This window comes from Erithacus rubecula (assembly GCF_903797595.1).
Source record: "Erithacus rubecula genome assembly, contig: SUPER_33_unloc_1, whole genome shotgun sequence".
Taxonomy (NCBI): Eukaryota; Metazoa; Chordata; class Aves; order Passeriformes; family Muscicapidae; genus Erithacus; species Erithacus rubecula.
This window is the reverse complement of record NW_027636168.1, coordinates 866,526-892,813: the sequence shown is the minus strand read 5'-3', so window position 1 is coordinate 892,813 and position 26,288 is coordinate 866,526. Positions and strand designations below refer to the sequence as shown.

At 57.1% G+C, this 26,288-nt stretch overlaps 2 protein-coding genes and 1 long non-coding RNA gene across 6 annotated transcripts; 1 reads left to right on the top strand and 2 right to left on the bottom strand.

Moving 5' to 3' along the window:
- Positions 1-373: 373 nt before the first annotated feature.
- Positions 374-11,106, bottom strand: PLEKHO1 (pleckstrin homology domain containing O1). 4 transcript variants are annotated; one of them, XM_079329563.1, is made up of 7 exons: positions 10,704-11,105; positions 9,779-9,925; positions 3,989-4,129; positions 3,635-3,739; positions 2,784-2,885; positions 1,714-2,483; positions 374-1,633 (listed from the first exon to the last, which is right to left on the bottom strand). In XM_079329563.1, the coding sequence occupies exons 1-6, from the start codon at positions 10,728-10,730 to the stop codon at positions 1,716-1,718; spliced, it is 1,290 nt and encodes a 429-aa protein (XP_079185689.1). In that variant the 5' UTR covers positions 10,731-11,105; the 3' UTR covers positions 374-1,633; positions 1,714-1,715. The 4 variants fall into 4 exon arrangements, with proteins under 4 accessions (XP_079185689.1, XP_079185690.1, XP_079185691.1 ...); XM_079329564.1 differs by having other exon boundaries at positions 374-726; XM_079329565.1 differs by having other exon boundaries at positions 1,506-2,483; positions 9,779-9,916; positions 10,704-11,106.
- On the top strand, positions 9,924-12,439 carry LOC306813892. Its single transcript, XR_013777058.1, has 3 exons — positions 9,924-10,486; positions 11,853-12,217; positions 12,310-12,439. It is a non-coding gene; the product is annotated as an uncharacterized lncRNA (long non-coding RNA).
- VPS45 (vacuolar protein sorting 45 homolog) lies at positions 12,402-26,288 on the bottom strand. The gene is made up of 15 exons (XM_079329561.1): positions 26,043-26,288; positions 25,823-25,957; positions 25,466-25,526; positions 24,916-24,995; positions 24,608-24,676; positions 24,232-24,369; positions 23,807-23,917; positions 22,442-22,576; positions 22,052-22,165; positions 21,633-21,800; positions 19,140-19,298; positions 17,735-17,842; positions 17,382-17,503; positions 15,913-16,044; positions 12,402-13,574 (listed from the first exon to the last, which is right to left on the bottom strand). The coding sequence occupies exons 1-15, from the start codon at positions 26,133-26,135 to the stop codon at positions 13,487-13,489; spliced, it is 1,713 nt and encodes a 570-aa protein (XP_079185687.1). The 5' UTR covers positions 26,136-26,288; the 3' UTR covers positions 12,402-13,486.

Sequence of the window (26,288 nt, the reverse complement as noted above, 5' to 3'; positions counted from 1 at the left end):
GCAAGATCCCCAAAACTGCCCCTGGGAGCTTCAGGACCTCCCTGAAGAGCAGGGCAGGGCTGCTCAGGTGTGCCAGAGGCGGCTGCACCAGCAGCTGCTCGTGTGACTTTTCAGCCCTCCCCCGAGTGTGTGCTGGCTCTTCCAGAGGCCTCTGCTCATCGGCGTGGCCATGAGCATTCCAAAATCCCAGGCGAGTTCCTGGTGTGGGAGTCACAAATGCAGCACCTGCTGGCACTACCTGGAATGCAGGGCACAAGCAAAGTTCAGTAGCTCCTTGCAAAAATTTTTGTGAAGCAATCCAGTTCATCAACATGGAAAAGCACTGGAAATTATCTCTGGAAATATGGAGTCTGGTTAAGCCGAACTCATTGAGAAAAGTTTGGGAGTTGGTTTTATTTTTTCTTTAATTTAAAAAATCCCTGTCATAGCAGCCAGGAAAGAAAAGAGAAAACACCAACCACAACCAGGAAGTAACTCAGTGGGTTTAATATTTTCGTGGACTATTTGCCATGTAGGTAAGGGAATTCGGTTTCCTTTTAAAAAACAAGGAACAGTCGGATGCTACCACGAGCGGGACACAGCCACGTCCTGCTCGTGGGTGTGAAAGCTGAGCCAGCCCGTGAGCTGAGGATCTGAGCTCTGCTCCGGGCTCAGCTTTCATTCCAGCGAGGCTGATTCAGACCTTGGGCAGCACAAGCAGAGCCTGCTGCTGTCTGACTGTGACACCTGAGAGAGCAAGGCAAACCTACCAAAACTTGTGGCTTGTGGTGTCTGCCTCCCGCACACACCCCCTGATTTTTCAGCTCAAAGAAAAGGTAAAAAAAAAAAGACAAATGAGAATGGAAAAGCCCAAACTCCCCCAACTGCCTGTGTGGGCTGTTGAATCCAAGGCTTTGATCCTCTGGTTGCAGAGAAGGGAAGACACATCACTGCAACCTCCCACTGCTCGGGGCCAAAGGGGTCTGTGAAGCATTCATGGCCCCACAGGATCAGGGTGGATATGGAATGTGTCACTGCTGCCCTTCTGGAGGGCTCTGTGCACCCCAAAGTAACAGCTGCCAGCCCCAACTTCTCTAGGGGACTGTGCCAGGACAGAGCTCTGTGAGCTGCACCCAGCAAATGTCTCAATGGCCTGTGCAATGCTGGAGACCACACTGGGCTTCCCACATACTCAGAATAATGGATAATTCCATTAATTTCCACACTCAGGATCCAGGATTCCTGGATAATGAGGACTTGCAGGCAGTGCTGGGAATGGACACTTTTCCTGACCTTTTAATGTCATTTATTTTCTGAGAGGGAGCAGGGCAAGTGTCCTGGTGAGAGAGATGTAGTTTGGGGCACAGCACAGACACGAGAGCAGCAATGCCAGGGCTCGTCCAGCTCCAGCCCATGGGATGCTCCAGGCAGACGTGGGCAGTTCCCGAGGAGCAGTGCCTACTCCTGTCCTTGCAGCCAGACAGGAGCTGGGGCCTGCAGTGCAAAGGGAGCTCTTACAAAGGAGGTATAAACTGCAACTGATTTATTGGAACACTGGGTTGAGTCATCAGGGGATGTGATGGAGGAAAGGAAGGGTCCAAGCTTTGAGAAGCAAATTTGGGTGAGAACAGGCACCTTTTCACTCTTTTGAACACTGTAAATAATAATAATAATAATTAAAAAAAGATCAGCTGGCCGCCCTCCCCAGTCCCTCCCGCCCATCCCAAGGCTTGCCTTCACATCATGCTCTTCCTAAACTGCGACTGTGAGCTCTGTTTGGGCTTCGAGTCTGACTGCTGCAGCTCAAACTGTTTGTACAGGTCCCTCAGCTCTTTGATCTCCTGCAGCACCCTCTTGGCTTGGCTCCAGGTGGAGGAAGCCTCCCCCAGCAGCCTTTCAGATTCCTGCAGGATCCTTTCAGAGTCCGACTTGGAAGATGAGGAGGAAGAAGAGGTGGTGGTGATGGTGGTGCTGGTGTTGGAGTCCTTGGTCTTTCTCTTGCCTTCCCCATAGCCCTTCACCTCTGTCAGCAGTTCCTGAGTTTTTTCCAGTTTCAGTGCAACCAGTTCCTGTATCCGGGACAGCTGCTCCGGCTCCGCCGAGGCGAACTGCGCCTCCAGCCCCTTCCTCAGCACCGCCCGGTGCGCGGAACAGTCCCGTCGCGACAGGATTTCTTCCATGGAGGCACATTTATTCTTTTCTGAGTGCGACAGCTTTTTGGGGACCTGCGGTGTGTACATGGTCCCTTTGTCAAAGGAGTCGTGGCAGTGGCCAGCCCTGTCCCACGGGGTCACCTCCTGCCGCGGGAGGCTCCCCGTGCGCCCTTTCTCCGGTGCCCCGGCGCTCTCCGAGCCCGAGCGGCGCCGCCCGGCAGCCAGGTGTGCCACGGACTTGTCCAGGTCCACCCGGAAACTCTCCTCGCAGGTGCCCTGATCCTCCGGAGAGGCGTCTTCCTCCTGGATCAGGTCGAGGGTCAGCATTCCGTCAGAGGTTGAGGTAGATGCCTGGAGGAGCAGAAAGCAGAGCTGGGTTGGCACCAGCGCGGAGGCCCCTGCTTCCAGGGAGCTCCCTCAGGAACACTCCCTCACTCAGTGACTGAGCCTGGGGCTGGGCTTTGCCACAGGCTTTGCACAGTGAAGTTCCCAGGAGAACACAGGATGAGAGCCGATGACCCAGAGCTGTCCTTACGGTAACTCTGAGTTCAGGATGGAGCTCTAGCACCGGCTCTCCTTGCACTTACTTACAAATGGAACACTTGCAGGGGAATTTCACCCAAGCAGGTGTCTGGGATGGGCTGTACCTACCACAGCCATGAGGTGACCCCGCGTAGGAGGGCGCCGGGAGTGCTGGATCTTGGCTCTGTCCCGCGTCGGGTGGGCAAGGAAGCTGTCCTCTTCCACGGTGACCTGCAGGGTGACACAGGCTGTGAGCACGCAACACAAGCCCTTCCCAGCTCCTGGAGCTGTGAGCAGGAGACGGGCACGGAGTGGGGTGTGGAAGTCCAGCCTGGTCTGTCCCCTTTGCACCATGATGGGATTACATCTGCCCAAGTCATTCCTGACAACTGGACCTGCCTGCAAAGGCTCCCGTGTCAGACTCCCCTGGAAGCCATCTCTCCCAGTGTTTACTGTGCTGTTTCCTGCTCTACAGCCTCTACCATAGTCTGACCTTGGTTTTCCTTCACTACAGGCTCTGTGCTGCCATCCAGGAGAGGACAGTGCCTCCTGGCAGTGCCGTGGTGCTGTGGGAAGCTGAATGGAAGATCTGAGACGGGCTTGAGCTGAGGAAGGGCTGCCATGAAACATTAATGTGAGAGTCAGTCCTGGAGCGAGGGCACAGCCTGCTGCAGGTAGGTTCTCCTTCACAGTGAAGGAAACTGGGAATGCTCACCCTGAGCTGCCTCTGCCAGCTGCCCTGGTGTTCTGAGTACACCCTATGTCCCCAGGAGGAGCCTGAACTGGGGCTGCCCCGCTATTTCTCCCTGCAGAAGCTGCTTTGTGTAACTGGGATTTACACACTCCCCTTGAGAAGCAGGAGGAGCTCTGCTGGAGACACTTTGTGTGGATGTGTCCCCGAGACAGGGCTGCTCCCAGCAGCCTCAAACCTTCACAGGGCTGGCACAGGGGAGCCAGGGCTCAGCCTGAATCCTGCTCACCTCATCCAAGATCCGATTCTTAGCGCGTGTGATCGCAGAGTTGAGGGCATTAATCCACGACTCTTTCTCTTCTGGACTCACAGCCAGGAAGATCAGGTTTGGTGCCTACAAAAGAGGGAATTCAGGTCAGTGCCAGGACTCACTCAGAGCCGGGCCCTGGCCAGCGTGAAGATGACGAGGGCTCTACAGGACAGGCAAAGCAGAGCAGAGCTCCAGCCCTGTTTGCCCCACACAGCAAACCCCAGGACTGTCTACATCCCTCCCTTCCCTGCATCCCCAGGACCATCCACATCCCTGCCCACCCCTGGAGCCAGTGGCTCTTGGGCTGGCTGCAGCTGGGCCAGCCCCACATACCGTGTTTCCAGGCTGCCTGGAGTGGGCAAGGGTAAATTTGCTGTGGTTCTTTTTGCTTCTACTTTTAGACTTCCTGAGTTCTTCACATTTCTCATAGTCACTCAGGTCAAATGTTTCCTGTATGTTTTTCTCATCCTTTACCTGCAGAACAGGAAGAAAATTAGAGCTTTGCAGATGTCAGACAGAGACTCTGCTGCTCCAGCCAGCAGAATTTCAACGTGAGAGTTTCCACTTGTCTCTTCTGGAATGAGGGGGCATATTTAGAAGGATAGCAAGAAAATCACTTTGCCAGGTTAACTCCAGCCTCTTCTACCCCCAGAGTTCCTGGTGCCAGGCTGAACCGTCACACAGGTGTGATCAGACACAGCATTCCTGCTTGTGGACTCTCAAAATGAGAGAGGATTTACTCCAGCCACAGGAAGAGGGCCCTGTGTGCTGGGAGGGGGCTGGGGTGGAGGTGGGAGGTGCAGGAGAAGTCCCTAGGGGACACTTTGAGCAAAAGGGAAATGGCAAAGCTGTCCATACCCTTCCTCTTCATCACTCTCCTAATGCACCATCCTCAATCCCACTCCTACCACAGGGAATTTCTGCTCTTCCATGGTAAACACGAGGAATTAGGGACTGGGCTGGGGGAGTGCTCGGCTCTGCATGCCCATACAGACAGGCTCAAATCCACATCCATCTGCTCAATCCGACTGCAGCCAGTCATCCCAGGCTGAGGGGCGTGGAGGGGTGTAACCCGGCTGCTGGAAGGCAGGTGGTGCTGAGCTCTGAGCCTCGCATATCCCGAAAGGACTCCACCCCATTTCACACATTTCCTCCTCAGTTTTGGGAAGCACCGAAGGGACTCCCCCAATTCTTCCATAGAATTTAATCAAAGAGGGTGACTAAACCAGCTTCCTAACCAGAGGCATGGATAAACTGACCATCTGGCCCTGCCTGAGGACGGCAGCTCCCCTCTGTCCCGCATCCTTGTGCTCCTGAGTGTATCCCCAGGACCCACAGCACAATCACCGGCGCTGCCACCGCGGCCCGGAGCTGGTTCCTGCCTGAGACACATCCCCAGTCTGGCTGTGGTAACAGAGACTGTCTGGCTGCACATCCTGCACGCTGCTAATCGGCTTTGATCTCTTCCCACTCCCACCCTGCAATCCACCTCTTTCCAAGAATCTCGGCTGAATTCTGCCCAACTCATTTACAGCAGGAAAAGCCGACCCCCCTCCGAGCCCCCAGCTGTGCTCTGCAGCTCAGATCAGAGCCCCTGCTCCAGATGTTTGCTCATGTGGGTCAGTGGAGCTTCCCCAGTGCAGAGCTCACACAGCTGGGACAGCCTCCTGCCTCCACGAGTGTCCCCAGGAGGCTGCAGGACAGAGCAGGTGTCTTTGGTTCAGACAAACACTCTGCAGGGGCAGATCATCCTTTAAATGGGCTCTGACACTGCACTGGGACACGCTGAGGGATCTCACCCTCTGGGCAAAAGAAAGGTAAAAGGCAACTCCAGAGGCACTTGCCCGCTCTTTTGTCCTTTGTGGGAGGCTCCTGAGGCCAAAAGGAGGGAGGTGGTGGCATGAGAGGCAGCTCAGAGAAGCCTTGGAGGTAGGAGAGGCCGAGGACAGTCGTGCAGCCCATTCTCCACGAAAACAGAACAAAAACAGCCCCTGAGGAGCCACAGATTTACTGGGACAATGTGGCCAACAGAGCTGAAACCCCAGTCACTGTGTCAATCACAGGTGGGTGATGAACCTGCAGGGTGTCCCCTCCTCCATGTTCCCCACGAGATAGGGGCTATCCAAATCAAACCTTCCAGGCTTCTCCAAAGAGGATTTGGCTGATTCTGCCCAGGAGGAAGCAGCCTCTGGTATCAGTTCTCAATAGGAAAGGATGGAGCAAGAGGTTGATGGTTGGTTTTAGCAAAACCATTCCCAGATGGGAGGTTTCCAGAAGGTCTTTCCCTCCCCACAACGGCCAGGGCTGAAGAATTGAGGGACCTCAGAGCCTAGCAGGCACATGGGTCCTGCTCTCTGTGCCGTGTGGGGAGCTCAGGATTGAGAGGATTAAGGTGAATCAATCCCAGCAGGTCCTGCCCTTGCAGTCTGCTGACATTGCTGTTGAGTTGTAACCATCTGAGGCAGGCAAAATAACCTTACCCTGTGCTTCCACCTGGCTACTACCTGTGGCCAGGTGAGGGAAGAGAAACAGAGGCATGGAAAAAGAATGAGCCCCTATCCCTACAGCAGGGAACATTTCTCTGCAGCCATGGGATCACACAGCCCCAGCAGCTGCCCCTGATCAGGGCGTCACTGGCTGTGCCACAGTGACACTGCTGACACTGCTCAGCCCCAAGGAGAGGAGCTGCATTCCTTGCACTCCTTGCACTCCTGTCACTCCTTCCCCCGCAGCTGCTGCCTGCCAGGGCTGGTCCCAGGGGCACCCAGCACTCCCTGTGCCGAGATACGGGGGCTGTGGGTCAGAACACCAGCGTGGCACCCAAATCTCTTTTCCAGGGGGTCACAGATGTTGATGCTTCCAAAGGTCTGCTCCCAGAGGAAGGCAGCAGAAGGGCCTCTGGCCTGGGTTAATTAACTGCCCTTGGCTGTCTCACTGGTAAGAGTTTGAATTTCCCCATCAGTCACCTGCAGTGACTCCAAACCTCCTGGACCCAGGAGGGTCCAGGTCAGGGCTGTGTTTTGGAGCCAAACTGTGCACAGAGGGGCAGGGCAGGTGCTCAGTCTCACCAGCCTGTGATTTGAGGTGATCATTTGCTTGAGCAGTTCCCTGCCGCCATGGGACATGGAAAAATGCGGAAGGTACAGAAAATCACAAGACACCAGTGTAAGGCACCCACGGGACACTCGGGAGGTCACAGTGGGGCTCAGGGTGCAACCAGAAACCTCAGTGCAGCCAAATACCCAAACACGGGCAGTTTGCAGACAGACAGTTCCCCTTGCAGGCTGCCACCAAAGTTTCAGTTCCTCCAGCTGAGCAGCTCTGCTTCAGCAAGGCTGGAGCTTCCTGCAGAGCTGGCTGAAGCCAGCTGTCACTGGGACAGGGATGCACACACGCCTGGGCAGGACTGTCCTTGTCACTGCCCTCAGCTGATGAGGGGATGGTGGCAGGACGCGGCTGCTTCAGTCCCTTCTCCAAAGAGTCACCACCAAGGCCACCAGAGACACAGCTCCCCAGCTTTGCGGAATTATGACATGGTTTTGGGGGACCTTAAAGCTCTAAAAGCTTTAGAGAGCCGAGCATGCAAACGCGCCAGCCCCTCGGCTGGAACCAAGAGCGCGAGGACTTCTCGAGTGCTCTTGTGCTAATTGAGCCGGTGCCTTTGGTGGCAAACACGGGAATGCTCAAGAGAAGCGTTTCCTCATCCCCCTCACCCCTGTCTGCAGCCCCAGCTTCCTGCGAGGAAGCGCCGAGCTGTGTCAGCCCAGCCAGGCAGCCGCAGAGCCGGGCCAGGAACAGGAACAATTCCCAGAAATGTGCCGGGGGAGGGACCCAGAGCCAGGGGAAAGAATGCAGCAGTGAGCTGAGAAGGTGGTGGTGTGCTCAGCAGAGCTCAGCCTGCTGCAGCTCATCTCTACTGAGCTGGTTTTGGCCGATGACCAAACGCTGAATAACCGAGGATTTTGGTGTGAGTTCACGGAGTTCAGCAGCCGTGAGGAAGTGGAGTGAGCAGGGCCAGAGCCTCCAGCTCCCATTTTGGGAGGTGTCAGACAAGTCCCACAGCTTTCAAAGGGCAGCACTCAAACACCCTGTTAGCATTTTCCATCAGCTGGGCTGAAAAACTACATTTCCTCTCCTTACAGACTTGGCTTTGCCAGGGAGAAGCCCAGGCTCCTATCAGGCACTCCTAAATTCTCCTGACAAAACAGAATAATCAGGGCTGATCTGTGACCTGCAAGCCCAGGTCCTGGACAGACAACTGGAAAAGCACACGGATTCCCAGGAGGAATCAGCATGGATATTGATGGGATTTTGTTAGTCTGAACTTTGGAGATGTCCCCATTCCAGATCTCAGCCCAAGCTCAGCTCTGAGCCGTTCTGCTCCGCGGTCTCTTCGTGCAGCATCAACACCTGCCCCATACCAACACAGCTCCTGAGGGATCCCAGGGTGGAACTGACAACTCCCCTTCCCCTCGTGCTCTGGGGAGATGGGATTCATTGCCCTGCTTCCCAGATGGAGAAATTCAGGCAAAAGTAAATCAATGTCTGGTTTGAATTCATTTAATGAGTACATGGCAGAGCCGAGGAGCTTCCAGGAGCCCTGGGATTTAACCCTTCCGGCTCCAAGATGGTGGGAAGGGCCAGGAATGTGGCTTCACCTGCAGAACCACTTCTGAGCAGCCTCTGAGCATGAGACACTGCCAGGACACAGCAGAGCAGAACCTGGAGCCACGAGCCCCCAGGATGCCAGACCCCTCCGTGCCACGGGCAGTCACCTCAGGGCACACCTGCACCACACCTTCCTGCACAGCCAGCACAGAGTCACCTGAGCACACACCAGCACCAGATGTCACCTCTGTCACCACATCTCTGCCAGCCACAGATTCTTCCATATAAAGCCTCAGCAGCGGCTGCTGCATGTTATTTATGGTCACACACACACGTGGAGCCCAGGGGCCGCCCCAGGCCCAGCTGTGAGTTTTTTCCCCTTTGAAACACAAACACAAGAGCTTCTTGTTCGGGGTAAACTCTGCATGGCCCCTCCAGCCTCATCCCTCTCTTGGGCTCCCAGCACACCTGGATTTGATCTGTGGCTGCCTAAATATCTATTGCCTGTCCCTCTGTTTCTCCCTGGTCTGCAGCAGCCAGAAGGTTGAGTCTGGAATGCCAGCACACAGCCCAGCACAACCTGGGCATTCAGGCCACTTTTTAGGCCATTTCTCTGTTACAGCAAGACCTGACCCTCTGCCTCTGCAATGTCCATGGCTCAACCAACCTTAAATCAAATCGTCCCTTCCTCTTTCCAGGTGCTGGCAGAACCAGCCCAGGCAGCCAGGCACCCAACCAAGGTCTGTCAGGAAATTACCTCCCCTGAGGGGGGACACCCAGAGAGACCAGGGTTTTATCTCAAATTCCCTGAGTTGGAGCACCTGTGGTGCTGTGGGCACCAGTGTGCCCCGTGCAGCTCTGGGCTCTCACAGGGGATAGGAAGGAGGAGGGCTCCGGCCTGGGGAGTTCTCCCTGATGCTTTTACAGAGACAAAAAGCACAGAAAGGGGGGCGTGCAAGGACAGCCAGGTGCTGGCTCAGCCTGACGGTCACAGCCGATTGCCTCCAATGTCAACAGCACGTTAAACCCCAAAGCCCAGCAAGGGGACATCGGAGGGGACACGTGTTACAACAGGATGTCGATCCGGGGTGAAATTTCCCCGTTTTCCTCTTGGCACGGGGGAAAAATGCAAGAGATCGACCTGTGAATGGCTCGATTGGAGTTGGGAGAGTGGGGTTATTTCCAAACAGAGGGAGCAGGTGGGAACAAGGCGGTGCTGTGCTCAAGGACGGAGGGCAGGCACAGAAGGGGCGGAAAGAGGTTTCAGGGCTTAACTCTCGCTAAGTGAATCCCTGCGTGTCTCCACGCTGGGAAGATGTCTCCCAGCAGAGCTGTCTGAGAATCGCTGCCAGAGCCGACACCGAGCCCGGCACCGCCGTGTGCCGGTGGGTCCCGGGGACCGGAGCACCCCCGCGGAAGCCCCGGGCCCGGCTGGCGCTGGAAGCGCCGGGGCTGCGCCTTTCATATGCAAAGGGAGGAAGGGGGGATGGGAAAGGAAACTGAAACCGATCCTACCTCCTTCTCCGAGATGTAAAGCTGATCTCCCTTCAGAACCACATAACGGTTTTTCCAGATTTCCCTAAAAATGCCTTTCCCGCAGAATTTCCGCACCCAGCCGACCTTCTCCGGCTGTACAGGTTGCTGGTTTCCATCCTGGTGCCCCTAACACAAAGCGAGAGGGAAGAAAATGGGGGGAAACGGGATTATTCTCGGTTTTACACTCCTTTTCTCCCCCCTTCCCTCTTTGCCCAACTTTTGCCTCCCCCTCCCTCCGGCCCCTCGCTCCGCCGACGCCGGGACCGAGTCCTTCCCTTCCCCGGGGTCGCTCCGCGGGGATTTTTGTGCTGCGGACACGAAGCGACAGCAGCAGCCCCGGGAGGAGCGGGCAGGGTTCCTTCCGCGGTTATATAAGACAGGCCGGTGTCTCCATCGCCTCATCCAGCGGGCATTTACCGTGGAAAGGGGAGCGGGAGGGGGATGGGCGGAATTTAAACCAGCTGGGCTTTTCTACTGCGGTGAAAATTGCATTTTGGAGCTTTTTATGAGCAATTAATCCAAGAGGTGAAATGTATGGTCGGTTTATATCGGAGCGTCTCCGCAGGCAGCGATGATCGGATCGCTGGGCGCAGCACACATAGCACGGCAAAGACCCGATTGATGGTGCCGCCGGATTTTATCGTTTCCTTGTGTTTCAATATGAAAACTGCCTGCCTACATCCCCCGGTGTGTGTGGGGGTGCGGGAGGCAGGAGGGGCAGGGAAGGAGCAGGGTTTGGGTCTCCTTGGATCTGCCGGGGGTCCGTGCGCTTTCTGCGGGGGGGGGGGGGGGAGCAGAGCCGACGCGAACAAGCGGCCGCGGAGAGACAAACCCCCTCCCCAAAACACCCAGGAGCCTCCCTCACCCTGCCTTGCCCCGGGCGGAGAGCCGCTTCCCCACTCACCCTTTTGGCAGAATTGTTTTTTTTCATGGTGGCTGGGCGCGCTCGGAGGCGATGCGGGGCGGGGGTCGCAGAGGGGGATCCGCGCTGCCTCGGCCCCGCGCGGCTCAGGCCCCGCTCCCGTTACCGAGCCCCGCGCTCTGAGCCATCGCCAGCGCCGCCGCCGCCGCGTCCCCCCCCGCCGCCACCATCCCGCAGCTCGGGGGGCTGCGCCGGGCTCCCGAGCTCCATCTATAGCCCGTGACGTCGGGGTTCGCGGCGCGGGGCGAATCGCAGCCCACGGAGGGTTTTTCTCCTTTGTCTCTGACTCACCGGGGTCGCGGGGCCGCCTCGCCCGGTGTCCCCCAGCCGCGGTCCCGGCGGTGTCACGGGTCACCGGGAAACTTCCCGGGAGAGGGAAAAGCAGCCGGGTGGCACTGGGAGGGGGTGCCTCCCCTAAAGGTGTTGGGAAGCGTGAGCAAATCTCTCTAGAGAGAGGAGCTCGGAGATTCCTGGGGAGGGGGTCGCCGCCAGCCAAGATTTGGTCGGATTCAGAGCACGGCTTCCAAAAGTGAGGAGACGTGCGGCTTCCTAAAAAATGTCTCCTTTTTTTGGCTTATTTTGTCTGCCTCCTTCACGTCCTGCAAGTCCAGAACAGTCTGAGTGTGGGACTGAGGTGACGGATGGGATTTATGGATCAGAAATGGGCGAGGTAGAGGGAAAAGCAGAGAAAGGAGAAAATGGCTCTTTCCAGAAATTGATTGATCTATCATCCATCATTGGATCAGCTTTCCAATGCCAGTGTCCATTCCATCACTGGACAACATCCCCCTCCCGTGATTTCAAGTTGTAGTTTAACCCCAGTGCTCTGGAATTAAAGCACACAGAGTTTTAGAAATGTACTTTGATTATGGGGCATTTCCAGAGCTTCTGTGAGTGTTTGTATCCCATTCTGAGTGTTGGCCATGGGGCCCAGGACCAGGATTTGCTATTTCCGTGCCTGTTTCCCCCTTTATCCCCCATGGCCAAAGCTTGGTCCAGGCAGGTTGAGGGCAGAGGGACAGATGAGCCCCAGTGTATCCCTGGGACACCACAGAACCTGCCAGTTTATTTAATGACATTTCGCCTCCCAGCCGGACTTGTCCTTCCTCTCATCCTGTTTTTGGTGGCCAGGGCCTGCAGAGCAGGGGCTGATGGCCAGGACCAGATGGCACAGGGCTGGTGGCAGTAGGACAGCTCTGCCGTGCCCTTTGAATCCAGGGCCCACGCTCTGCCCAAACGTCCTCTGGTGCCAGGGAAGTTGCCCTGAAGCCGCAGCAGGTAACGCACCTGCACACACCTCCTCATCCCTGGGAGCAGCAATTCAGCTGCAGTTGGAATCCTCAGGCTGCTCTGACAGTGAGTCACACTGTGAAGGATGTGACCAATGATTCAGAGCTGGAAACATCAACAATTGACATGAAAGGAAGGAGACAGGAGGGAACCGTCTCCCATTTCTGCACCAGAAACAGGCAGCTGCACTCACAGCAGTGGGACAGGTGACAGGGTCTGTGCAGCTCCTCACCCCAGCCCTGTGGGCAGAATGAAAAGCCTCCCCACAGTGTGTTTGTGTCTCTCCCCATGTTCACAGGGCCCCTTGGCTTCACCTGGCCCAGATGCTGTTCCTTGTGCTGCTCTGTCATAAACGGCGACTGCCAAAATCGCCTCTTCTTGCAGAGCAGATCAGCAAACTCTTGGTTTATTTACATATTTAACACCCCACACACAACATTTTGCCTCTGGATATCAAGTGTGAAGCTGCTGCCTGGAAGGCAACATAGCTTAATTAGGACACATGCTTTTCTGTGTCTCTGACAATATAGCGTTGGTGTCAGGGAAAGGGGCTGCTGGAGGAGAGGATGGGGCAGGGGGCTGGGGCTCAGCTCCCCTCTGTTGGGGTCTCAGGCTGTCAAATACCTCAGGCCCCTGTAAGGGGGAATTCACTTGCAGCTCTGCCTGTCCCAACAATCGCAAATTCACCAAAAATTCACCATACAGGTGCCCACCCAGTTCAACCCCTGGGCAGAGAATCAGCCCCAGGACAGGTTGTGTTCTCCCCTCCCTTCCCCAAAGAGCTGCCCAGGACCCCCAGGGCCAGGTCCCCTCCTCCCTGCAGAGCTTTGTTCTATCCCACATCAACAGGACTTAGTTGTGATGCCAAGATAATTCCCAGGGATTTAGGAGCTCATTTAATTTGATCTGGCTTGTTAATTCCCAATCGAGTGCTGATTAGAGGGCAGGGAGCAGAGCTGGAAACACACTTGCAGGTTCCTTGGTGTGGCCCTGGAGGGGAGCAGAAGCTCCCAGGGAGGCTCAGGCTGTAACTGCACCTTGTGGCATTGGGAAAGGGAAAGTGGGAATCATCTAGCAGACAGATTCAGCCAAAGTGGGTGATTTAATAGGATTCAACATATACAGACAACAGAGCAAGGGGCTCCTGTGCCACAGCAGTGCCCCCGCAGCTGCTCCCCCAGCACGGGGCTCCTCATGGGACTCAGCCCTGTCCTGGTAAGCAGCCAGCAGCTGCAGCCACCCAAGGGCTTTCCCAGGCTCTGCTCAGGTGACAATCCCAGTCCTGGAGATGTTTGTGAGGGCACAACCAAGAGCTGCAGTGGGGGCACATCCTTGCCCTTGGGCCAGTGCCAGCTCCAGCACTCGCTGCCGTTCTGGGTGTGGAGGGGAAGCTCCGGCTGCAGGGCAGGAACATCCTGCTCTGCTCAGCTCCGGGAAAGCTCTGAATGTGCCCAAAGTGCAAATTCCTCCAGGATTCACCGTCGGCTGCTGGACCTCGGCGGCACCTGGGAGCTGTCAGCGCTTCGGCCACGGAACCCTGTGGCTGTGACCTCCTCCAGGAAGCTGCCAGGAGAGGTTCAGCTCAGTGAACAGGGGCCAGACATCTGCTCGTGGCACCCTGACACCTGTGCAAGAGGTGCCCAGGGCCAGAGGGGATGTGACATCCCCAGCACAAGGCTCAGGCACCACAGCCCACGGCTGGAGCACCTCCCAAAGGCAGGAATGCTCAAGGATGCTGCTGAGGATGGTTCCCCTGGCAATGAGACACCTCCTGGGGAGGAAGGAGTGGAGCTGTGGCAGATAGGGCACAGCTGTAACCAGAGAGCAGGTGAAACACAGGGAAAGCTTCTGCAGAGTGGTGTGTTCCACACTGGGGACTGAACACTAACACTGACCCCAACCCTCCTCCCCTAAGGGGTGGGGGCTCCCACCCAGGTCCCTCACTGTGCTGATCAGGTGATCTCAATGCTTTAAGCAATGCTTAAAAAAAACATCCAAAAAGATAAAGAAATACAAACCAAGATAATGCCACAAATCCTAATAAATGGGATTCCCCTAAACTGGGGCTGGAGCAGCTCTTCCTGCCCAGGTTGTGAATCTTGAGAGGTTTGAAAAATAGTAAAACCCTAAAATTTCCTGCAAAACCCTGCAGCAACACCCAGCTTTGAGCCCCATCAGACACAGCTGGGAGGGGGCACAGCCAGGGCACTGCCCACTGGCACAGGCTCTGGCACCTGGCTTTGTGTTCCAGCCTGAGCTCTCCCTCCTCCAGGTTATTTTTAGGCACTAGAACCAGGCAGAACTGAGCGCTGGCAAGGAATGACTGGTGTTTTTAGGGTCTCCTGGTTCTGCGCTGGTTGGAGCAGGTTGTGGCTGTGACCAGTGACACCTCAGGGTCCCTCAGCACATCCTCTCTGAGCACATTCCAGTCTGGAGAGGCAAGAGCCAAACTCCCACCTGCCCTCCAGGGATGAGCTGACCACAGCACAAATCCCCCTGCTGAGGCTGCAGCTCCCAGGACCTGCAGGATCTCCACAGCTGCCCCACCCAGCCAGGCTGGAGGTGGCACTCCCAGAAGAAAGGAGCCCTGCACAGAGAGGAGGGTCCCCAGGAGGATCTGGAGCTGTAACTGGGTAACTGGGTCAGGCCCCACTTCCTGGGATTAGTCCCAGCAGGTTTGTGCTCAACCTGCCTCGGATGAGTCAGCCCCAGCACCAGATGTTCCTGGCAGCCCTTTTTATCCGATTATTGATCCTCTGTAACCCTTTCCCTCCAAACCCAGGAATTGCTCTGGAATCCCCAGGAGCAGAGCGAATTCTCCAGCCTTTGGGCCACCCCTCTGGGCCCACAGATGTTGGTCCCAGTTCCAGCAGGGAGGAAGAACAATGGAACCAGGATTAGGTGCTTACATGGCTGCTCAGTGCATTAGCACCCAAATCCCCCTGTTTCTGGTGACAGATCTGCCCTAATCCCACGGGAATCAGCAAGGCTGTGGATTACAGGAGGGGTTGGGACACACTAAAACCTGGCTTTCCTCATTTCAGACACCTCACGGATGTGCTGAGATATCCCTGATCCTGGGGCACTGCTGGAATCGTGGGTAACAGTGGATAGGAGACAGCTTTGTTGTCCTTCAATCCCCAGGGAAACCTTATCAAGGGAAAATGGATCATTTGGGACAGGGCTGTTTCTTTGTTGTCCTCCCAGGCAGGACCCAGCCACATCTAGCCCTTCCAAAGCACCAGCTTTTTATTTTCTTTTTTTTTTTTTTTTCCCCACTTCATTCTTTGAAATGCAAATTTGGATACAGAATCCCAGTTTTTCTGTAAATAATTCAGGGACTGCACAGCAGCAGAGCCCAGACCAGCCCAGGTGGCTCCCAGCAGCACAATCCAAGTGGAGCCACTGGTGGAGCTGCAGATCCTGAGCTTCAGCAGCAGCTCAGGATTTTCCTACCATCCCACACTGAACATTGGGAATCTGGAGAGAATTCCTGCTCTCCTACCTGGTTAGGAGCAAGCTGTGCTGATGGGAAGTAATTCCTACTGTGACCTCAATTCTTTCCTGTGCCCAAAGGGAGTAATTGGGGTTCAGGAAAAGTCATTTGTATTTATAAACCAGACATTTCCCACTGGGAATTCCATACTGACAGGGATCTTTGCCCACCTTCAGCAAAGCAGCTGCAGGTTCATTCAGTGCTGCTCTGTCTTCCCAGTGTTATGAACTAGAAAAACTCTATGGAAAACTCTACTTGCCTGCCCTTGAACTCAGGGAAATGCAAGTTAAACCACCAGCTCAGGCCTGTCACTGAAGCACCAGGAGCAGAGCACTGACACCCACTGTCAGGTGGGGATCCTGCAGGTACCCTGGGCTGCTGCTGAGGCAGCAGAGGTGGTTTTACCTGCGGGTGTTGTGGATGGTGGTGCCCCCCAGTACGATGCGCACGCCGGGGTTGCAGCGGTTCAGGTTGAACACAGCCAGAGCCTCCTCGTAGGTGGCCCCCCCGATGAGGAACACGATGATGTCCTGGGGCCTGGGGAACAGGCACAAATCATGGCATGGCTTGAGCTGAAGGGACCTAAAAGCTCATCTCGTTCATGGCAGGGACACCTTCCACCAGACCACCCTGTCCAACCTGACCTGGGACACATTCTGGGGTGGAGCAGCCACAAGCATTGAGCTGGGATCAGACAAAGCCAAGGAAAAATCCTGCACCTTGCAGGCAGTGATCCATGAGCCCGAGGCTGCCTCCTCTAGACCCTCCCTCATCCCTGTGACATGCCAGGCTTGGAGCTGAAAACAACCCACTGAATCCCCCAAAACCTCTTCTCTCCTGAATTTCACCCACAGCCCTGAGCATCCTCCAGCAGCACCACCCCAATCCCTGTGGATCCACACGCCCATGGTTAATGCATGACCTGCTGGGGCTGGGAAATCAGGATCGATTCTGGAGTCAGGCAAGGACACGGCGCTGCCTCGGAGCTCCCAGGCCGTGACTGATCAGGGTTTGTGCCTCAGTTCAGCTGAGGGGACAATTCCCAGCCAGCAGGGAAATGTGGGATGGTAGAGAGAAGCCAAGCAAGAGGAAGGGGGGAAAGGAAGGAAGTGCCTTCCTCCATCCCAACACAAACTCAGGTGTGCTGTGCCTGTCCTGCTTTCAAGTGAGCTGCTCCTTCCCTCTCCTGTAACCACCCTCCCAATCCCTTGGAAAGACCAACATCAGAGATTTCTTCACTGCATGGACAGCATGACCCAGAGCAAAGCTGCTCCTGCACAGAGGAGCACATTGGCCACTAGATTTCTGTGGATCCCCACATCCCTTCCTCCCTGCTGAAGGGGATGTGGGAAAGCAGGGAAAAATGATGGGAAAGCTGAGTGCGGTCCTTTCCCAAGGTGATCTGTATCACCAATCACCCAAAGCCTGCACCTCCTCAGAGCCTGGGTCAGGTCTGCACAACCCTATCCAGCACGATCCCATTCCCACTGGGAACAGTTCTGGCCCAGGCAGGAGAGCTGCAGTTGGGCTGTTTTTTGCAGTCCCCAAACAGCAGCTGGCACAGCCATCACAGAGCCAGCTCTGATGAGCGAGGGCTTCATCCTTCACCTGAGCCTCCCAATGGGAATGGCACATCCAGGCCAGCAAGGCAAGCCTGGATGAGACATCCCAGCCCTGGAGCCTGCACCAGGGAACATTCTTGGTGATATGAGACCTCCACACCCAAGAGATTTCTGTGCCAAGCCCCAGCTCTGTTCATCATCAGTCCAACCCCGCTGTGGGGACAGCGCTGGGGACACCAGGGATGTGCCAGTGCCAGAGATGTTCCAGTGCTGGAATGCCAGTGCAGGCTGTGCCCCAAAGGCCCCACGCACCTGTCCCGGAGTGTGTTGGGGCCCAGGTAGGGATACTGGCTGTCCTTGAGCTTTCCCTTGATGAGTTGGTCCAGGGTTTCCTGGAGCAGGGGCTGGTGCTGGGTGTACACGTTCTCGATGCCCTGCAGCCAGAGAGAAGCTCTTCAGGAAGGGGCCCAGCAGGGCAGGAGGCTCAGCAGAGGCACAGCAGGATTCAGCACCCCCGAATTTGGGGCTGAGGAGCTCTCCAGCAGCTCACTGCCGTTGTTCTCAGTGGAATCAGGCCCTGAAGCCACTGCCCTCTGTGAAACCCAGCCCAGAGCCAGCAGCCCACAGCACTGGTGCCAGCCCTGCTCCCCACAGCAGCTCGGTACCTTGAGGCCTTTGAGGAACTGCTTGGTGATGGCCACGGCGTCCTTGGGGCTGAACAGGTCACTGCCCCGGACCCGCTTCCCTCCGTACTCCACCACGGCCGACACCAGCTGTGGGGAGAGGGCAGGAGCCCTGTCAGCCCGGCAGCTCCTTCCAGGCTCTGGGCAAACACCTCATGGAGGTCTGGAATGGGGACACGAGCCACAGGGGATCCCAATGGAACTGCACGTGGGGGAGAGGGGGCAGAGCGGCAGCACCCCCACACCCCCAGCCTGCCCCGACCCTCCTGCCTGGGGAGAGGCTCCATCTCCTTCCCCTGCAGCAGCGACACCAGCTCCTCCACACGAGCTGACATCATTCCGCTCCTCCACCTCCTCCCCAGCTGCTCCTGGCACTGCCACCTGCTCCCTCCCTGCCAGCTCTTCTCCATCCCAGCCCCTTGCTGCAGCCACTGCCTGTGCTGCAGGAGCTGGGGAAAGTGGGGGAACACAAGACAAGAGGAAGCACATCCCAGGCCTGTGTATGTGCCACATTCCCCTCCCAGCAGGCTCCTGCCATCCCTTCTTTATTAAAGCCTTCATAACATCACAGAATTGCAGACTAGTCAGGAGTGGAAGGGACCTCTGGGTTCCAACCCCCAACATCACTGATTTAGGAAATGAAAATTGAGTCACTTATTTAAAACACCTTTTGAAGTTACACCCACAGGTCCCAGCTGAGCTCAGAGCTCTGTGCAACAACACAGCCCTGGGCTGACCCGAAGCAGGCAGGTTTCACCCCAAAGAGCAGCGATTCCCCCATCCTGTGGGTCATTGGGGCTGACCTGCCCCACCCTGGGGCCACCTCCCAGCACCTGCCCCACCCCGGGGCCACCTCCCAGCACCTGCCCTACCCTTGGGTCACCTCCCGACACCTGCCCCACCCTGGTGTCACCTCCCTGCCCCACCCTTGGGTCACCTCCCAGCACCTGCCCCACCCCGGAGCCACCTCCCGGTACCTGCCCCACCCCGGGACCACCTCCCAGCACCTGCCCCACCCTTGGGTCACCTCCCGGCACCTGCCCCACCCTGGTGTCACCTCCCTGCCCCACCCTTGGGCCACCTCCCAGCACCTGCCCCACCCTTGGGCCACCTCCTGGTACCTGCCCCACCCTGGTGTCACCTCCCAGCACCTGCCCCACCCCGGAGCCACCTCCCAGTACCTGCCCCACCCTGGGGCCACCTCCCTGCCCCTGCCCCACCCTTGGGTCACCTCCCAGCACCTGCCCCACCCTTGGGTCACCTCCTGGCACCTGCTCCACCCTGGTGTCACCTCCCTGCCCCTGCCCCACCCTTGGGTCACCTCCCAGCACCTGCCCCACCCTTGGGTCACCTCCCTGCCCCTGCCCGTGCCCCACCCCGCGGTTACCTTGCGGTAGCGGTCGGTGCCGCCGCGGCCCCGCAGCTCCTCCAGCAGTGCCGGGAGGCCGCTGCTGCCGTGGCGCTCATAGCGCAGCGCGTAGAGCATCACCAGCCGCGCCGCGTCCAGCTCCGACAGCCGCGGGCTCTGCAGCAGCCGCCGCACGCTCTGCGGGACAGCGCGGAGCTCAGGAACGCGGGACGGGGCAGAGCTCAGGAACAGGGAACACGGAACAGCACGGAGCTCAGGAACACGGGACAGGGCAGAGCTCAGGAACAGGGAACACGGAACAGCACGGAGCTCAGGAACGCGGGACGGGGCAGAGCTCAGGAACAGGGAACAGCGCGGAGCTCAGGAACACGGGACAGGGCAGAGCTCAGGAACAGGGGACAGGGCAGAGCTCAGGAACAGGGAACAGCGCGGAGCTCAGGAACAGGGAACACGGAACAGCACGGAGCTCAGGAACACGGGACAGCGCGGAGCTGCACAACGCGGGGCACCCCTGGCTAAGTCACACCGCCTGCACCGGCACCTCCACACACCTCCAACCTCTGCTGGCTCTTTCCAGCCTGAGCAGAGCTACCCCACGGGTCCCACCACTAAACTGGCTCCAAAACACCCCTCGGTAACCCAACCCCTCCAACTCCATCCCCTTTCTGGAAGGTGCAAGGCAGAGGCATCAAAGACTCGGCAAACATTTGGATGTGAGACATGGAAGAACAAACTGTGCTTTTGGAAGTAAAGGAAGGAAGAAATTAAAGCATGGGAAGAGAGATCCCAGCTACAGGGAAGAATAGGGATCTGGCATCACTCCTGATCTGCTGCTGGATTCACCACCCTGGCCCAAGTGTTACCATCTATTTGACTGATGCTGACTAGTGACAAAAACAAAGCATAAAATCCTGGCTGTGAGGAGGATCAAGAGGAATTTCACCATTCAAGGTCAGGGATCCACCTGCGAGGGGAGGTCTGGAGCCCCAGGGAGGTTCCTGGCTGGCAGTGGCGAAGCAGAGAACAGAACAGCCATTGTCCAAGGGAGGAGCTGGGATTCCAACCCTCCCTTCAGCTCCCAGGCCTCAGGCACTGTGTCAGGGTTAATGAGAGCCCAGGGGAGGAAGAACCCAAATGTCCCGGACTGGGGGGCCCAAGGCCCCCAGAGATCCAACAGTCCCTGAGATGACATCAGAGGAGAACAATTCCACCCTTATTCTGGGCTCTGGCTGCTGCTGCTTGTCCTGTGGCCTTGCCCCTCTGGCTGCCACTGGGAGCCCAGCAGGGACAGCCCTGGGCGGGGTGGCTGCAGGGACAGAGATCCCACTTAGAGGATTTTCCATTTCCTTTTAGCTGCTGCATAGCTCCCAGTGGCCTCAGTGGCTGGAAATACAACAGGGCTCTTCAGGCACAGGGCTGGAAGGAAACTGAGGCAGCATTTCTGCTCTAAAACTGCAGAAACACTGTTTGTGTAGAGCAGAGCTAAGGTGACCCCAGGAGCACCAAGGCACAGCTCTGTGCTATGGACATTCCATCAAAAATCATGGCTCATGGCACAGGGAGGGAGCAGACTGTGAATATTTGACTTTTAAAGCGCAACAACCTGAGCTGGAGACAGTGATACAGCATGAGGACCTCAGAGGCTGCTTCCAGCAAACACATTTCTGGCTGCATTCCCAGTTCCACACTCAGCCATGTAAATCCTGCCAGACAGCAGCTATGGAATCCCATCCCCACACTGCTCCATAGGGAAGCATCAGCCCAAGGGACAGGAGCAAATTCCACCTCTGGGGACAGTCCAGTGTTATCCCCTCAGCCCCCACCTGGAGTTCAGAGTCACAGAGCTGGGGAAACTGATCTCAAAACCTGCTGGAGAGGCTTTTCCTCATTTCCCAGTCCCTCTGCTTCCCCAGTGCCATGCAGGGAATCCCCCTCTGCTACCAAAAATCAAGGAATCATTTCTCAGAAGTGAGTGGCTACTCCAACCCTGCTCTGAGCCAGCCCCATCCCACAGCTGCTGCTGAGCACCAGCCTGGATCCATCACCACTGACTCTGCCAGACCCTGGGGCCATGTTCAGCTCTCACAGAGCCCCTCTCCAGCTTTTCCAGGCCTCTCTGCCAAAGAAATCTTGGATCTAAGAGACTTTCCAGTGTTTTTTTTTTTAAAAAAAAAAGGTAAAGACAATTCCATGGATTCCTGCTCTTCTCCTGCCCAACAAACACATCAGCTCCTCCACAGCATCTGAGGCTGTTTTTTCCTGGTGCCTGCCAGAAGCCAACTGGCTGAATAGAAAGAATGTTGGATTGTGGGATGTAAGGACAGGATTTGCAAAGATGCTTCTCAAGCCAGTTATTAACGATGACTCATTCCCATCTGAGCTGAGCACCGAGGAGCAATTCCACATCCAGTGTCCCTCTGCACACAGAACTCCCATTGCCTCCAGCATCCAGCCCCCACTCCCCAGGGAGAGACAGGGTGAAACCCCCCCATGCAGAGGCAGGATGAGTACCTGGAGGGCACTGGAATGGTCACTCTGGCAGGCCAGCTCCTGCTCCACCTCTGACACCTCCAGCAGGTTCCGCTCTGCCACGAGCCGGGACAGCTCCCCCACCACTGTCACGTGCTTGGACACTGTGCCTGACATCTTCTTGAACTGAGGGTAGTTCTCCACAAAGGCCTGTGATGGGAAACTGAGGCAGTGGGTGCTTCCAGGGAAAAGCAGGAGATAGAAGATGGCTGCAGACAGCCATAAACTGGACGAATTCCCCGCAATCCAAGCCCTTGGGAGGTGTGCAGAGGATCAGACACCTTGATCCCAGGAGCCCACAGGATTTCTCCCATTAACAGGAGATTTCTGGGAGGGATGTATGTTTTATTTACTCCTAGCATTGAAGGATGGGACACAGCTGGGATGGACTTCATCTGTACCTTCATATCCGCGATGGACTCCAGCTTCTGTTGCTCCTTTGGCTTCCTCTTCTGGAAATCCTCCATCAGGTTCTTGATGTTGGTGCCAATCTCAGCGAAGTTCAGGTACATGTTCTGTGTGGAGCAAGACAGGAAGCAGAAGGAAACTCACTTGACAGTCTTGACCAAGGAAGAGCCTCGAGCAGCTGGGAGAACGTGGCTCCATCCCCCCAAACCTGCAGCAAGGTCTGAAATGAAATTACAAACAGGACACATTGTCTCACGCCAGGTGTCACTGGTGCTGCACGCTGATGGTCACATCCCCACCCTGAGGCTCAAAGGCACAGGGAAGCTCCTTTCCTGGGGCAAAGCCTCAGATCTGGGTGCTGATGAGCCCCCCGGGACACCTACGTTGGCATAGAACTCGTCGTTCTCAGCTGACAGGACGACCTCGCGCAGGTCCTTGCTGATCCCCGGCACCCGCGACAGGTCGATGCGGTTGTTGTTGATGCCCAGCAGCTCGTGGACCATGGCCTGGTACGTCCACTGCCAGGGGACAGAGCAAGGCAAAGGGATGACCTTGGTGAGACACAGCACTGGGAAATCAATGGACTTCAGCTGAGCCCAGCCAGAGCTGCTCCTGCTGCCCCAGGACACACGGCAGAGTCCGGGAGTGCCCCCTCAACCAGCCGGGACACCCCGGTGAAAATACACACCACTGATAAAGAACCACATGGGGAGACAGTGCAGAGGGAAACCACCACCCTCCAGGGCCACCCCAGAATCAGGGGATGGTTTGGGTTGGAAGGGACATTAAACCCATCCTGTTCATGGCAGGGACACCCCCCAGCACATGAGGAATTCCTGCAGGTACCTTCAAAACAGACCAAAGAGGGATGGGGATTCACATTCCTGTTGCAACACCTCTGTTGGCCATCAAACCCCCCGACTTTCTGCCCAGGCAAAGAGAGATTCCACAGTTCCAGTGCAGAATTCCCTACATGCTCCACTGGCAGGAGCATTCCTCCACATCAGGAGTTTCTATTTTTATCCTGAGAAGTCTAATAATAACCCAGAGAGAACAGTGGCAGCTGACAGAGCCCTGCCATGCCCAACACTCCATTTGCATCCCTGGGAATCTCTCTGGGATAGGAAATCCTGAAACAGCAGATAATGCCTGATACTGAGCACAGTCCTAAACAGCATAAACCAGGTGTGAGCTGGGCTGTGACAGGCACACCCCTCTGTGACACAGATGCCACCTCCAGCTCCTGCAGAACCAGAGTTACAGCAGCTCTGGGGCTGCTGATCCCCAGGTTCCAAGGGAGTCCCACAGAAATTAAGAGAGACCAACAGACCCTGCCAGTATCTGCAGCACAGCATGGAACAAATAAATCCAGCAGCTCCCAGAAAATCCAGCAGCCATCGATAACAGAGGGAGACTCAGCAGGGCAAGGTCACTCAACAGCTGTGTGCTGCCCCAGCCTGACAAACAGCCCTTGGGAAAGGCCCTGCAAAGCACTGGGGCTCCAGAAGCCACACAGAGGTGCTGGTGGCCCTGCTTTCCAGGGTGCTGGGTCCATCTGCCACTGAAGGCAGCACAAACAACCCCCACTCAGGTCTGGAAAACCTAGCCAGGGGATAAAAGAGGGATTGCGCAGGGACTGGGGGTGGGAAGCAACACTTTTCTCTCCCACATCCAACCCATGACCTGCCAGGGGTGGAACCTCAGCTGCTGCAGCCTGCCCCAGCCTGGCACAGCTGGATGTGACTCACCTGGTTCAGCAGGGGGGTGATGGCATCGTCCGACCTGTCCAGGATGAGCAGCAGGGGAGGGACCTCGGTGCGCCGGAAATCAAACAGCTCGTACTCCTTGGTGATCACTTGCTGTGGGAAACGGGAAAAACCCCCCCTGGGCACCCAGGAAAGACTCCCTCTCAGTGTGGCCTCAGGCACAGAGGGAGGATGAAACCCAGCAGTGCTGCTTTGTCTGCACTGGCAGGAGGAGCTGGGACACGGCTCCCAGCAATGCTGTGCTCTGGGAGCAGGGCGGGACAGACCTGCCCAGCCGGGCCTTCAAGTAAATGATGGAATTTACAGGAATGGACTGAAAACAGGTGTTTCCCTCCAGTGGATCCACACATGAAAAATTAACCAAGGCTGAACTCATGCCAAAGGGACGTGCTGTGGGCTCCCCTCACCTTCACGCACTCGGCCAAGCGCTTGGCTGGCTCCGAGGAGAGCTGGTAGCGGATCATGGGGCACTTCTTGAGGGACAGGAGCAGGGCAGTGAGCCCCTGTGTGGTCCTGGTCAGCTGAGCCGGGTCCCAGCTGCGGCCCTGCAAGGAGAGGCTGCGCCTCACAGGGATGCACTGGTCCCAGACTCTCACATCCCTGTTTCTACCTCCTCAAGTCACAGGAAAGCACAGCTGCACCGGGGCAGCAGGTACCCACGGGCTGAATCCCAGCTCCCCGCGCCTCTCTCCTCTGCCAAGGCCCATTTCCCTCCCGTGGCCCCTCCAGCAGCCCCCAGGGTCCCAGTTCACACACTGACAGGACGACTGGCCGTGCTCCTACCCGACAGCAGCCCAGCAGGTTGAGGGAGAAGACGTGTGGGTTCACCGCAATGTAGTCACCGTAGAACTCCTGGGGAGGAGAGCAGGGCAGTCCTGTGTGTCCAGCCCTGACCCCACGTGCCAGCACTGGCCACCCAGCCCCAGCACCACCTGGACACACTGGACTGGAACATCCTTCCTTCCTCCACCCAAACCCCTCTGGTAACTCCCCTCCCACCAGTACTGTGCATTGCCCCAGTGCCCAGCTCCTCATCAGCACCACAAACACACAACCATGAATTACTTTGGAAAAGCCCTTTGAGACTTCACCTGGACTTCAGCCACGACCTCCTGTTCATCAGCCTCAGCCAAGGCCTTCACATCGCTCTTGCTGATGACGTTGCTGAAATCTGGGAGGAAACAGAGAAGGGACAGTGGGGCTCCCTGAAGACCCTGTGGGACAACTACTCTGATCCCCTCTGGAGCAGGAGCAGATCCCACAGAGACCCTCTAACCCTGCACCTGCAGGTGCTGGAATCCTGAGCCAGCTCCCATGGATGCTCCCAGCTCATTCCCTGCCCATCTCCCAGCGCCTGGTCCCACTGCAGAGCCACAATGACATCTAGAGGCCACTTCACCCAGTTCCTGGGATCCTACTGAGTAATTGCTGGGCTGGAGGACTAGACTTCAGCCCCAAACCAGCTGGAGTCACTCTGCCTCATTCCCAAACTCAGGGAACATTCCACGGCATGAGCAGGACACGCAGGAAGCCCCTGCCTGACACAGCTGGCACAGGAAGGTGCTGTGTGACCCTGTCCCACCACTCTGGGATGTGGAGCCTGCTCCAGATTCAGGGATGTCCAGGACTCTCCATACTCACAGATGAAGTAGACGCTGTACTTGGGCCTTCGCAGCTCCTGCACCAGGAGCTCCACGTTCTCCTGGATGGAAACAGCAGCAGGGAGAGCAGAGTTAAGGAATTCAGAACCATGGAGTCGTTCGGGTTGGAAAAGCCTCTGAGACTCGGTGTCCAGCCATTCCCCCTGCACTGCCAAGGCACCACGGCCCAGTCCCCCACGGCCACATCTACACGCATTTGAACAGTTCCAGGCACGGTGGCTCCACCACTGTCCTGTGCCAGAGCTGAACAACCCTTTCCGTGAAGGAATTTCCCTGAATATCCGACCTAAACCTCCCCAGCGCGATCTGAGGCCGTTCCACCCGCTCTGGTCCGTACCTTGGTGGGCCGCAGGAAGCAGATGGCCTTGAGGTGCTTCATGGGCTCCCTGTTGGGCGAGTCGAGGCGCTCGAAGAGATAAACCTCGCGCTGCAGGATCTCGGACTGGGTGTACACCACGCTCACGGCGCCGGTCTGAGGGCGGCAGGGGAGCAGCGCCCGTCACGGCGGGCCCGGGCCCGGCCCCGCCGCCCTCCGCGCTCCCGGCCCCGCCGCTCACCGTCTCCCGGTCCATCAGCAGCACCTTCATGCCGGGGCCGCTGTCCTCGATCATCTTGGACACGTACTGCCGGACCGCCAGCACCGCGTTCATCTTGGCGGGGATGCGGCTCTACCGGGCCGGCCCCGCCCCGCCTCGGCCCCGCCCCGGAGCCTGCCGGGAGCTGTAGTCCGGAAGCGGAAGCTGCCCCCGCCCCGGTGCCGGCTGGGAGTTGTAGTCCGGCAGCCGGAGCGGCCGCAGCCCAGG

Bases quoted from the DNA above. Each gene is read 5' to 3' on its own strand.
- PLEKHO1 (XM_079329563.1), bottom strand. From the start codon at position 10,730: ATGAAAAAAAACAATTCTGCCAAAAGG. The intron at 9,926-10,703 runs GTGAGTGGGGAA...GCTTTGTGTTAG, and splicing joins AAAACAATTCTGCCAAAAGG to GGGCACCAGGATGGAAACCA. The intron at 3,740-3,988 runs GTATGTGGGGCT...CCTCTTTTGTAG, and splicing joins CCAGGCAGCCTGGAAACACG to GCACCAAACCTGATCTTCCT.
- VPS45 (XM_079329561.1), bottom strand. From the start codon at position 26,135: ATGAACGCGGTGCTGGCGGTCCGGCAGTACGTGTCCAAGATGATCGAG. The intron at 25,527-25,822 runs GTACGGACCAGA...GTTTCCATCCAG, and splicing joins GCTTCCTGCGGCCCACCAAG to GAGAACGTGGAGCTCCTGGT. The intron at 16,045-17,381 runs GTGCGTGGGGCC...CCTGTTCCCCAG, and splicing joins CCCAACACACTCCGGGACAG to GCCCCAGGACATCATCGTGT.